Raw genomic sequence first — 13,026 nt, 5'->3', positions numbered from 1 at the left:
GCTTTAGACCTTCCACCAATTGTTCTACCCACTTCTCCACTACCTTGTTGACCCAAGAGCCATCTAAGGGCGGTCTGAGAAGTGTGCCAGCAGCAGCATAAATGGATTTAAACGTAGTTTCCAATTTCCGCTCTGAGATTTGCTTTAATGTATTAGCTCCCGGAACTGGAAACGTGGTTTACTTCGATAGATGAGAAACCAAAGAATCCACAGAAGCCAGTGTTCTCCCCAGGCTGTTTTCTGCGGGTGAATCTCCCGGCAGAAACAGCCTGCTGCCCGGCACTTTTCCCCGCCGACCCCCACTGTGGAACGCTGGCCTCTGAAGTGACCGGAGGCTAGAGAAGTGATGCACTGCGCGGGTGACGTCATGATGTCACCCGCAATGTGAGGAGCCTCCCCCGCGCGCCTGCTGGATCTAGTTAGATCCAGTCAACGCGAGGCAGCAGCCAGCAAGTAAAGGTAAGTGCTGGGCTGGGGCAAGGACCAGTCTGGGGGCACTGCATAAGGGGCACTATTAAACCTGGGGGCACTGCATAAGGGACACTATTAAACCTGGGGGCACTGAATAAGGGGCCAGCCTGGGGGCACTGCATAAGGGACACTATTTAAGCCTGGGGGCAATGCATAAAGGCAAAGTTAAACTACAGGGAGCAATGCATAAAGGGGAAAACTACAGGGGGCACTGTATAATGGGCAGTTTTGACTGAGAGCCAGTGGGGGAGCAGCCTGAGACCTGTCGGGCTGGATTGGTAAAGGAGATATCCCTTTTCCCGGCGCGCGCATAATTGCGAAGGTACTTTTGGATGCCACCCAGCTGAAAAAAATTTTTGGGGAGAACACTGAGGTGTCTCCCATCAACTTCTATTCTCTGCAGATAAAGGGAGGAACGGGTGTACTGCTATAATGACCATAACTTTTCTCTGAAAATACACTGAAAAGGCAGAGACCTACACCCTGAAGGGAAATCGATGACAAATTATGTCCAACTCCGGCCTATAGGAAAGCCAGAATCCTGGATAATCCATTTTCCACAGTGTTCTCCCCAGGCTGTTTTTTGCGGGTGCACCACCCGGCAAAAATCAGCCACCACCCGGCACTTTGGGAACCTGTAAGTGGGGCCAGTATCTGGGAGCTGTATAAAAAGGAACAGATCCTACAGACTTTTCCAGTTTAAATCATTATAATGTCAGCGTTTAAAACATTTTATTATTGTGAAGGCCCCCACCCGGCTACTTCTTGATGCCACCCGGCTGGAAAAATTTTCTGGGGAGAACACTGTTCCAGATGACAAACCTTGATAAGTAGGATTGTCACAGCTGTCAATATGTACTAGAGAAACCAGATGACCTATACACCACGCGCAGAAAGGTGGCAGAAACTTTTGGCCTCATGAAGGGCCGCCTCAACAGCCACCCAGTGAATGGATTGGGAAATCCCAGCCTGAGCAGGAGGCGACACAGAGAGCATGTGGAGGTCCACGCACACTTCCCTGGTAGGCCGATCTAGAGACACTAGAATAGTACACCCACCTACCAGCCCTAGCTTGTGAAGAACTGTCAAAAGCAGTGACCCGGTGCAAAGATGTACCGAAGGAGAAACCACCAACCTCCATCTACCAGAAGTAGATGGAGGTTGTAGAGATGCACTGTACACAATAGGCGCAACCGAACTCTGCATAAGTTGCGAAAAAACCTCAAATCCAGGCAGTGACCACAGTAATAGATTCAGGAATAGTCTGTCAATAGAGATGCCCCAATTCCTGAAGAAACTTAGCCTTTAGAACATAAAAGGGCACACTGACCTGGTGGGCAGCAAGGTGCTAGCCCGAACCGGCTCAGCTCAAGGCCTGGTGAAAGTCCCTGAGACCGTCTAACTAGCCTGGTCATGTACAAACATAAGCTTATCCACCTTATCAACGAACCACAGGTTCGGACTGACACCTGACATCCAACCTGACACTATCAAAAGCAATACTGGAATACTGGAGGTATTAACTACAGCATAACACGGCCCAAGAAGCCACAGTCGATAGTAACCGTAATCAGAGCGTGTTACCTTCTCCCGGTCATCCACAAGATCTGTGACCAGGGAGCGCTCCTAACCTACTGTGCCCTGCAGGGGAACTCCGCAGAAGCAATGCGCTAACATTGCTCAAAAAAAAAAAAAAAAAAAAAACAACTTATAGCTCTAGGGAAAATTGTGCCCACTCTTTGGGCCCATAAAAAGAAACTAAAGGTGCTTTGCCCTATGGGATGTAGAGCCCACAAACCAGTTTAGTTTGTTCTTGTGCATGCACCTAAAACAGCACCCTCTACTCCCCCTAGTGTCCGCCAGATAGGATGCCAGAGAAAATTGTTTATTTCAATGGTTTACCAAATTCCTGGCATATTTGGTAATATTGTACTCTGTTCAATTTGCCTTTAGTAGATCTCCCCAATAATCTTTGTAGCACAATTATTCAAGAAAATGTCTGAGAAAACACTCACCTTTCTGAAGAACAAAGCAAGAGACCCCGTTCTCTTGGGCTTGCTGACAGATGTTGGGCATGCTTCTTGTGTTCGGCAAACCTGCCATTTTGTTGGACTAATCAAGGCCTGAGCCGTCAAGGGGCCATTTTCACTGTGTGTTTGTGGGTAAGTCTTCAGTGATATTGTACCTTGTGTGAGTAAATTAGAACGGATTAGAATGGATCAATTGAATAAAAGCATAGACAACCATATTACATTAAAAAATTGAAAGATCCTGCACTATAGCATGTGTCCAACTATTACCAGTTAAAGGTACAGTCAATCTCTGTCCATACAGAGTTTTGTCTGGAGACACACACATACGTTCAGGCGGCTGGGTTGGGACAATTTTTATTCTGGTGATTTCAGGTGTGGTGTGGAGTCTCTCCACTGGCGACTCCTTTGGACAATCATCCCCAAACAGTCTCCTTTTGGCGCTGCCAGCAGCTGGAGAATTGTAGCGTTCATGAACAGACAACGGAGACAGAGGTTGGGAATCTGAAACGTGACAAATTAAAAAAAAAAACATATAATTGAAAATTATAGTTCTATATTTAAAGTTAGGCATTACATTCTTCGATTTGCCAATTAGAAGAACATACCCCTCTTGGAAGAGCCTCCAAGATCAGTGCGAACTTCCTTCAAACGAGGATGAATAATAGGTGAAGCTGGCATCATAGGGAGATGGCCTAAGCCAGCTTCATTGCCAGTTTCAAAGTTGCTTGGTATTATAACCTGAGGGTAAATATATATATATATATATATATATAAAAAAAAAAAAAAAAGATCCTTGTAATGTTGGCATATCATGCAATTGTTCACATATTGCTGCATGACACCAAAACAATCATAACACCAAATAATGATCAATGTAATAACACGGTTGTAAAACAGGCCTTACGGTAACTGCCATAGCCAACCATTATAAACACCCTCACATCTGTCTTCAAGTGATCTAAGCTCAGGGGTTCTCAACTCCAGTCCTCAAGTACTACCAACAGGTCATATTTTGTGTATTTAATCATGGACAGATGAGTGTTCATTTATTTTGCTGGGATCAGAAATTATCTTCAATCTTCCACAAGGAGAAATTGAGGGTTGAGGTTGAGAAACCCTGATCTAGCTGTTTCACTTGAGGCTGGACAGTGATTGGGTGCATAGGCTGAGTTGTAGTGTCTGGCTACCTTAAATCTTAAGCATACATAAACTATGTAGGGCCTGATTTTGAGTCACATGCACTGACAAGATCAAACAGGGCTGCCATCAGAAATTGTGGGGCCCAGGACTGACAAAATCAGCAGCCCCCTGCCCCGCTAACTTATTCCTATTAAAAAAAATTTGGCCAAAATATATCAAGCCTGCGTGCCCAGCCAGGCCCCCTTCTGTGCGTGTCCAGCCAAGCTCCCTTCCGGCTTTATGTGCTGCACATTGCAGACAGCAGAGGAGACAGACAGCAAAGTCCAGGGCATTGACGCGCATGCGTAGTCGTTGCTGGACGAACCTGGCCTGTTAGAGCAGCAGCAGGTCCTAGTGCCCGCCGACTCAATCTTATCTACTGGAGCCAGCAGCAGCATGAAAATAAGTCAAACTACAGGGGTAGGAGCGGACCCCCCGACTCCAGTCCCAATAGTCCTCCCCCTGATGGTGGCCTTGATGTCAAACGCAATGAAGTGATTTTTGTCTTTTGTAGCTATGTCGCACTGCTCATGCCTCCAGATAGCGTGTGTATAGAATCAGAGTTGCGATTAAGGCACAGTCTCTCAGAAATATGTTGAAAATGTAGTGGGCATACCTGAGCTGTGACAGGGAGGTGGCTTAACAAACACATGGAGGTGGGAACGTCGATGAAAGCGGTGGCATACAAACTCAACCGATCACATAGGAGGCCATACTTGACAGAGAAACTGCACCTGCCAATGTTTAGATGGTGTGTCTAAAGTGTGTCTATGGATGCTATAAGCAGCAGTATCAGTATTTACACAATCAGACGCATGGCTGTACACCAGGAAAGGACTTTGTAGCAGCATTTGCATAAATTCACAGACAGGCAAATGCCAAAAGACGCAGGCAGGGGCACGGCTGCATCATCTCAGAATCAGCCCCCAAAAGTATTTAAACAAAACCAAATAGTGCAATACTCTAATATGCTGGGAGATCATTTGATGAGCATTAGACTGCATTGTAATATAAAGTTTAAAGATCACAAAACAATACATGTACAGGGAAAGATATTACAACATTTAATTATCAGTTACATTGTTCAAGCTCATTCCTTTACAAATGGATAAATACAGCAGCAACAATGCAGTTGGGGCTGCCTTCAGTATGTATTATGTATATTAAGAATTTTGTTTTTGCTAGCGTGGCATTCTCAGTAAGAGATATGGAGGTTGTATGTGATTATATGGACAAGCTTGCAACACATCGAAGACATACCTCTTCACAAGTTGGCACATTCTCAAATGCCTGTAGTAATTCCCATAGAACAGAATCACTTGCCCAGGCACGGCTCTCCAAGATCTGCTCCTCAATGCTGTTGAGGTGTTTCACCATATCTCGTGACAACCCATCCTCTGAGCGGATAAAGACTTCGATGACCTATGAAACCAACATTTTAAAGAAAATTTTCTCTTTTTGCAATCAAAGTTAATTCAATGTATCATTCAGTAACCTATATAACAAGAGATATGGTAAGAACTTACCTTTGTTATCTCTGTTTCTACGAAGTCCATAAGATCCACAGGGTTGACCTTGGGGGGTATAGCTGGATCAGGATCCATGGGCACCACACAGTTAAGCTTTTAGCTCCCAGGATGCACTTGGGTCCTCCTCTATACCCCGCCCCCGAGCCACAGGCACCTCAGTTGGTAAGCAGCCTAGGCCGAAGGAGGAAACTAAACCGAGAGAAGGAAGACTGGAGCACACAAGAAACCATACTCACAGAAATGGGAGACGGAAAATCGGTGACCAGTCACACAGCCCATTTGAAGTCAGGTACGTCAGGGCGGGCGCCCTGTGGACCCTATGGACTTTGTAGAAACAGAGATAACAAAGGTAAGTTCTTACTCTCTCTCTTGTTTTCTACTTCAGGGTCCATAGGGGGTCCACAGGGTTGACCTTGGGGATGTTCCCAAATCAGTTCAACTAAGGGCGGGGATGCTCCTGTGCTGAAAGGAGCACCCGGCGCCCAAAGGATGCATCCTGAGAGGCGAAGGTGTCAAACGCATAGAACCTCAAAAACGTTTGAATTGAAGACCAAGTGGCCGCCTTACACAGCTAAACAGCAGAAGCGCCACGTCTAGCAGCCAAAGAAGGACCCACAGAACGAGTGGAATGAGCCTTAACAGAGGCTGGCACAGGTAAACCCTCCTGTGCATAAGCCTCACAAATAACAAAACGAAGCCAACGGGCTAACGTTTGTTTGTTGGCAGGCCAACCCCTCTTGTGAAAACCAAAGAGGATAAACAAGGAATCAGACTTCCTAACCGAAGCAGTCCGGTCCACATAGATTCTAAGCGCCCGGACCACATCTAAGGAAGTCTCACCAGCTGAAAGATCAAGGGACTGAAAAGCTGGCACAACAAGTTCCTGATTAATGTGGAACTTCGAGACCACTTTGGGCAAAAACTCAGGACGAGTGCGGAGCACCGCTCTGTCCTGGTGAAAAATCAGGAAAGGAGGGCGACAGGAAAGCGCCCCCAATTCAGACACCCTCCTGGCAGAAGCAATTGCCAGGAGAAAAACAATAAAAATAGTAGATAGGGCGCTGAGGTGAGGAGTTTTCCCAGCAGCTGCAAAAAAGGGGAGGTAGTCAGCCTCCTGTAAAGCAATAGGAAAGAGAAATATGCAGCGCTGGTAATAGATGCAATTTATTGAATATTAAATTAAGAACAATAATACATACATAAAATTGAAATAAAATAATTTGGATCCACTATGATAATAAATAGAGGTCCATAATACGACCTCACAATGCATGCATGATAATATCCTATAGGCACTGGTTACTGCAGTTTTGAAAAATGGACACTGAAAAAAAGTCTTGCAGAAGGAACTTGGAATAGAATTGTAAATCCAACAGTGGGAGAATGGTTTACCAGCTTGTATTAGATGAAACGAGGGTCCCAAGAAATTTTTCAAAAGCTACCAGGTGGTAGTGAAACGCTTTGGTGGTTCTTCCTATATCAGGCACTCACTGATTGGACACTACTCAAGAATTGTACTGAAGTACCTTATTGGTACTTGGGACGTTGTCTTGGTTCCAGCATCTACTTTCCAGAGGATTTTCCTTGCGGTGGATGTTTGCCGGTGTGATACCATCGCTAATTTCTTGGGCGACTGCTCAGGCAACTGCGTATCCGCAGCTGTAGGGAGGCGACCTTCTCCGGAGTCAGGAAAATCCTTTGCTGACGCGAATCCAGCAGGGCTCCCAAATGAACCATCCGCTGTGATGGACTCAGGGAGGACTTTTACCAATTTATCAACCACCCGTGTGATTGCAGGCAAGCGATCGTCAGGTGGAGATGTTGAAGCAGTACCTCCGGGGAGCTTGCCAGCAACAGGAGGTCGTCCAGATACGGCAGCAGCCGTACATTCTGGTTCCGAAGATGTGCGGCCATGACCGCCATAATCTTCGTGAACACCCTCGGTGCAGTGGAGAGACCAAAGGGTAGCGCTCGGAACTGATAGTGGTGTTGGATAGCGAACCTCAGATACCGCTGGTGCGAAGGTGCTATCGGAACATGGAGGTAGGCGTCCTGGATATCCAGGGACACCATGTAATCCCCCGGTTCCATCGCCAGAATGATGGAACTTAACGTTTCCATCCTGAACTTGGGAACTCTGAGGAATTTGTTCAGAGACTTCAAGTTGAGGATAGGGCGATGAGAACCATTGGGTTTCTGCACCAGAAACAGAGTAGAGTAGTACCCCATCCCTCGTTGTGATTGAGGAACGGGAACAATGACCCCTGCTTTCAGCAAGGACTCCATAGCCTCCTGAATCTGTAACGCCTTGGTCTTGTCCTGAGAAGGACTGGTGCAGAAAAACTGGTGGGGTGGTCTGTGCCGAAAAGACAGGGCGTACCCCTGGGAGACCACTTCTCGAACCCAGGCATCCGTGGTGGTATTGTGCCAGCACTGGGCAAATAGAAGAAGTCGGCCTCCCACTCTGAGGTCCCCCAGAGGGAGGCCCGTCCCATCAGGCCGCAGGTTTATCTTTCTGCTTGGAAGAAGGGCGCCGAGCACTCCAGGCTTGCTTCTTGGGTTTAGAGGCAGTCTTACTCACAGACTATCTCGGGAAGGACTGACCTTTTGCCTTACCCTGAACCTGAAAGGAACGAAAAACCGAACTCCGAACCTTAGCAGGCAGTGCCGCCGAAGGGACGAAAGCCGACTTGGACTTAGCCAGGGTATCCACTATTTTGTCCAAGTCCGGACCAAATAGTAATTCCCCATTGAAAGGTAAGGCCTCCAGGCCTTTCTTTGAATCAGAGTCCGCTCTCCAGGACCGCAACCATAAGGATCGGCGGGCAGACAGCGCTGCAGCCGATACCCGCGAAGTCAGCAGACTAGCATCTAAAGAAGCTTCCCCAATGTAAGAAGCACCGCTCAATGGCCTTGGCCACCCAGGAGATGGCCATGGACGGTCGGGCCACCGCCCCGGAGAGGGAGTAAATAGACTTTAAGCAAGTCTCAACTTTCCTGTCCGTGGGATCCTTCAGCGAGGATATCGACGGTAATGGTAAGGTAAGGTATACGAGTTAAACGGGTGATATGGGAATCCACCGCCGGTGGAGTTTCCCATTTTTTACAATGTGCCTCAGGGAAGGGATAATTAGCAGCCAACCGCTTCTGAGGAAGGAATCTCTTACTGGGCGCCTGCCAAGCTACCGCCATATGATCAGTCAACTGATCCGACAGGGGAAACACCGCAGAAGCCACCTTTAATTTTTTTGAAACTAGGAAACTTCGACTTAGGAACCGGTGCCTCATCCTCTATAAGAAGAATGGCTCGCACCGCCCTAACCAGTGCACGCACATTAATGGACGACTTGGTATCCATTTCCTGGACCGAGGCATCCGAGCCAGTGTCATCAGGGACCTCCCCATCATCTGAGGAACCCTCTGAGTCCGATACTTGAGCCGCCCGCGCCATGAGTGGGCGTTTTGAAACCCTAGAAGGCATGTCAGTCTGCAACATTGACTGAAAGGCCAAGGATGCGGCCGCCAAATTTTGCACGGAGTTGGAGAGCACATCCACCCAGGGTGGAGGAGTCGCCATAGGGGCCTGAAAAGATACCACAGGCTGCTGCGGCACAGGGGAAGCCTGTATATACATAGGCAACCCTGCATATGGACCCACAGACTGAGACCCAGGAGGACTCCGCAATAACTGCGGGACACCCGGGGAATGGGGGATGGTCGGCTGGGGTAACGCCCTAGTAGGGAGAGCAGTCGGGACCGGCAGACGGTCCGCAATAGACACCAGCATTTGAGAAAACATCGCCCACAGTGGTTCCTGCGTCAGAGAAGGTCTGGATGGGCCAGGAGCCACCTGGCACCGACTACACAGGCCATCCTGTGACAAATCCTCCCTATCCACTCCTGCAGAACAGCGTCCGCAGGAGGCCAACACCGGAGCCACTGAGCGCTCAACCTCCTCGTCTGACATGACAGAATATATTATATATCTGGTGGCAGAAGTAAACGCACTCACCGGTGTGTTGAACAAAAGCCCACAATATGGCACTGTGTCACACACAACTGATACGTGATTTATATAGGTGAGGTCTGTAGAAACGCCCCTCCCCCACACACCTGTAGGGCTTGTAGGAGAAGTAAAGGGACAGGTATAAGCTGACAGGTATAAGCTGACAGTAAGCGGAAAATAAGCACAGACAGGCAGCACTAGCAAAAGTCACATACCATGCAGAGAAGATATACTCACTGCACCTTTCCACTACAATCAACCTGCCCAGATTCAGTGTCTGGGAGGGCTATAGTGCTGTGTATGCTGTCCTTGATCAGGGGAGAGGTACACAGGGGGACCGGTCCGCGTGCTCCCTGAGATCTGCGTTGCCACAAAGAAAATGGCCCCCAGAGACCTCAGAGGAGGAGTGGCCGAAGAGTCTGCAGCTCAGCGACGCCAGACTGTGTGCTGAAAGGCGCGCTGAGCTGAGGGGAAGAGCCGCTGAACAGGGAAGGCTTCCTCCCCTGGCTGGCCATAACCCCAGGGATGCTGGCTTCCCGCTTGCCTGTTATCCCTGGTGGTCTAGTGGTCCTATGGGTTATGGGGGGCCCGCCGCCACTACCAGAAGCCTCCGGTCTGTCCCCAGGACCGGAGGCTAAAGGACTGCATCTTAAGGCATTCCGCGCGCCGCCGCTAGCCAGCGACGCGCGGCTTACCTGAATCCCCGGCGACTCCGGCAGCAGTCCTGGGAGGTAGACAGAGTCCGGCTAGTACGGACTCTGTCGTCCCGGCGCGATCCCCAGATCAGTACAGGCGTCGCGGCGCCAGTCGGGGATCAGAGCGGCAGCGTGGGCGTCTGTATAGACAGCCCTTCGCTGCCATCTGTAGTAAAAAGAGAGATTAAAATAAATAAAATCTACCCTAAAATAAAAAGCTTCTGGGGGCTGCTACTGCAGTCCCCCTGCACGGTGACCGACTCTGGCCGGGCACCAACTTACACTGAGGTGCCTGTGGCTCGGGGGCGGGGTATAGAGGAGGACCCAAGTGCATCCTGGGAGCTAAAAGCTTAACTGTGTGGTGCCCATGGATCCTGATCCAGCTATACCCCCCAAGGTCAACCCTGTGGACCCCCTATGGACCCTGAAGTAGAAATACTTTTTAATTAAAAAAAAAAAAAAAAAAAAAGCTATCCTACACAATTGCAATAATACAAACATATTAAGGGACTAAAATATGAGATATGGTAAGAACTTACCCTTGTTATCTCTATTTCTACGAAGTCCATAGGGTTCCACAGGATACCTTGGGGTATAGGTGTGACGTCAGTCGCAGGGCACCAAAGAGTTAAGCTTTCAGCCTCCCAGGATGCACTAGGTCCCCCTCCTATACCCCGCCCCCGGGCCAAGGCACCTCAGTTAGTTACCAAGCCATAGGCCGGAGGAGGAGAAGGAAGAGAGAGAACAAAGATCTGGACACATACAAGAATCACATTCTCACCAGAGGGAGACGGAAAACCGGTGACCAGAGCAAAGCCCATCTGCAGCACAGGTGCGACAGGGCGGGAGTCCTGTGGAACCCTATGGACTTCGTAGAAATAGAGATAACAAGGGTAAGTTCTTACCATATCTCATATTTTCTACTTCAGGGTCCATAGGGTATCCACAGGATACCTTGGGGATGTCCCAAAGCAGTATCCTTTAAGGGTGGGGACGCTCCTGTGCAGAAAGGAGAAGCCGCCGCCCGAAGGAAGCATCCTGAGAGGCGAAGGTGTCAAACCTGTAATACCTCACGAAGGTATGGACAGAAGACCACGTAGCAGCCTTGCAGATCTGAACTGCCGAGGCACCACGTCGAGCTGCCCACGAAGGACCCACAGACCTAGTGGAATGAGCCTTCAGAGAAGGAGGGACCGGTAGGCCTTCATGAAGATAAGCTTCAGAAATAGCCATACGGATCCAGGCTGCCAAAGTTTGCTTTGAAGCAGGCCAACCCTTTTTACAGAAGCCATAGAGGACAACAAAGCGTCCGACTTCCTAAACAAAGAAGTGCGGTCAACATAAGTCCTTAAGGCCCGCACAACATCCAAAGAGGCCTCACCCACGGAAAGACCCGGTGAGTTAAAGGCCGGAACAACTATTTCCTCGTTAACATGAAACTGGGAAACAACTTTGGGAAGAAACTCGGGCCGAGTGCGGAGCACTGCCCTGTTCCCATGAAAAACCAAGAAAGGGGGTCTACAAGAAAGAGCCCCTAACTCAGAAACACGTCTGGCTGAAGCAACGGCCAGAAGGAAAACAGTCTTAGCTGTTAGCCATTTAATATCCACTGAGCCCAGTGGTTCCAACGGCGGTCCTTGGAGAGCCCTCAGGACCACAGCCAAATCCCAAGGCGCCACAGGTGGAACAAAGGGCGGCTGAATACGGAGAACACCTTGCATAAAGGTGCGCACATCCGGGATTGTAGCAATCCTACGGTGAAACCAGACAGATAGGGCCGAAACCTGTACCTTCAAAGAAGCAAGGCGAAGCCCATGATCTAGTCCCGCTTGCAGGAAGGCGAGAATCCGAGACAGACGAAACTCCCGCGGTGCATAACCTCTCGGTCGACACCACTGGAAGAACGTATGCCACACGCGATGGTATATCCTCGCGGAAGACTGTTTCCGAGCTCGTAACATGGTACGCACCACAGAGCTGGAAAACCCCCAGGACGGCCGTCTCAACAGCCACGCCGCCAAAGACAGCCGAGTCAGGTCCGGGTGAAGACAAGGACCCTGAGACAGAAGGTCCGGTCGTAGCGGCAACCGCAGAGGACTGTCCACGGACAGACCCTGAAGGTCTGAGAACCAGTGCCGTCTGGGCCACGCGGGAGCTATCAACAGGAGCGTCCCTCCTTCCTGTTTGAATTTCCGGATTACCCGTGGAAGAAGGGAGACCGGAGGGAACAGGTATGCGAACCTGAACGTCCACCGGACGGACAGAGCATCCACCAGAGACGCCCCTTCGTCTCTTGTGCGAGACCCGTACACCGGCAACTTGTTGTTGTGCCGGGACGCCATGAGGTCGATTTCTGGAAGACCCCATCTGTCCACCAGTAGTTGAAAAACGTCCGGGTGCAGGGACCATTCCCCCGGATGAACGTCCTGGCGACTTAGAAAGTCCGCCTCCCAATTTAGCACTCCCGGGATGAAGACCGCTGATATGGCCGGAAGATTGCGCTCCGCCCAAACCAGGATCCGAGAGACCTCCACGAGAGCCGCCCGACTGCGAGTTCCTCCTTGCCTGTTTATGTAGGCCACGGTGGTAGCGTTGTCCGACTGGACCTGCACCGGGTGACCCTGGAGAAACCGCTGTGCCTGCAGGAGAGCATTGAAGACCGCACGGAGTTCCAAGATATTTATTGGAAGCTCCGCTTCTGTCGGTGTCCACCTGCCCTGGAACAAGTGTGGACCCGAAACTGCTCCCCAGCCCCGAAGACTGGCGTCCGTTGTCAACAGGACCCAATTTGGAACCCAGAACGGACGTCCCTTGTTGAGGTGGGTCGTCTTTAACCACCACGCAAGGGACAGGCGAACCTCCGGGGTGAGCACAATCGTCTGGAACTTCAGAGACTGAGGCAGCCCGTTCCACTTGGACAGGATCAGGTGCTGCAGAGGTCTGGAGTGAAACTGGGCGTATTCCACCATGTCGAACACCGACACCATGGAGCCCAGTAACCTCATCGCCGAGTGTAAGGACACCCGGCGGCTGTGCAGACAACTGCGCACCCTTGACTGTAAAGCAGAGATCTTGTCCTCCGTCACGAAGATCCTTTGCTGTCCCGAGTCCAA

The 13,026-nt window shown here is 49.9% G+C and overlaps 1 protein-coding gene across 3 annotated transcripts in view; it reads right to left on the bottom strand.

Moving 5' to 3' along the window:
- RBL1 (RB transcriptional corepressor like 1) overlaps nt 1-13,026 on the bottom strand; it is a 170,647-nt gene that overhangs the window by 45,964 nt on the left and 111,657 nt on the right. For 2 of the 3 annotated variants that reach the window (XM_088480668.1, XM_088480670.1), the window contains exons 13-16: nt 4,944-5,105; nt 3,110-3,242; nt 2,772-3,005; nt 2,487-2,656 (exon numbers count right to left, since the gene is read on the bottom strand). In XM_088480668.1, the coding sequence (XP_088336794.1) occupies nt 2,487-2,656; nt 2,772-3,005; nt 3,110-3,242; nt 4,944-5,105 (699 nt within the window). The remainder of the gene's footprint in view (nt 1-2,486; nt 2,657-2,771; nt 3,006-3,109; nt 3,243-4,943; nt 5,106-13,026) is intronic. The other variant, XM_088480669.1, reaches the window with a different exon arrangement.

This window comes from Taudactylus pleione, unplaced genomic scaffold (genome assembly GCF_031769625.1).
Source record: "Taudactylus pleione unplaced genomic scaffold, aTauple2 ptg000256l, whole genome shotgun sequence".
NCBI classification, from domain to species: Eukaryota; Metazoa; Chordata; class Amphibia; order Anura; family Myobatrachidae; genus Taudactylus; species Taudactylus pleione.
This window is presented reverse-complemented; position numbering and strand designations above follow the sequence as displayed.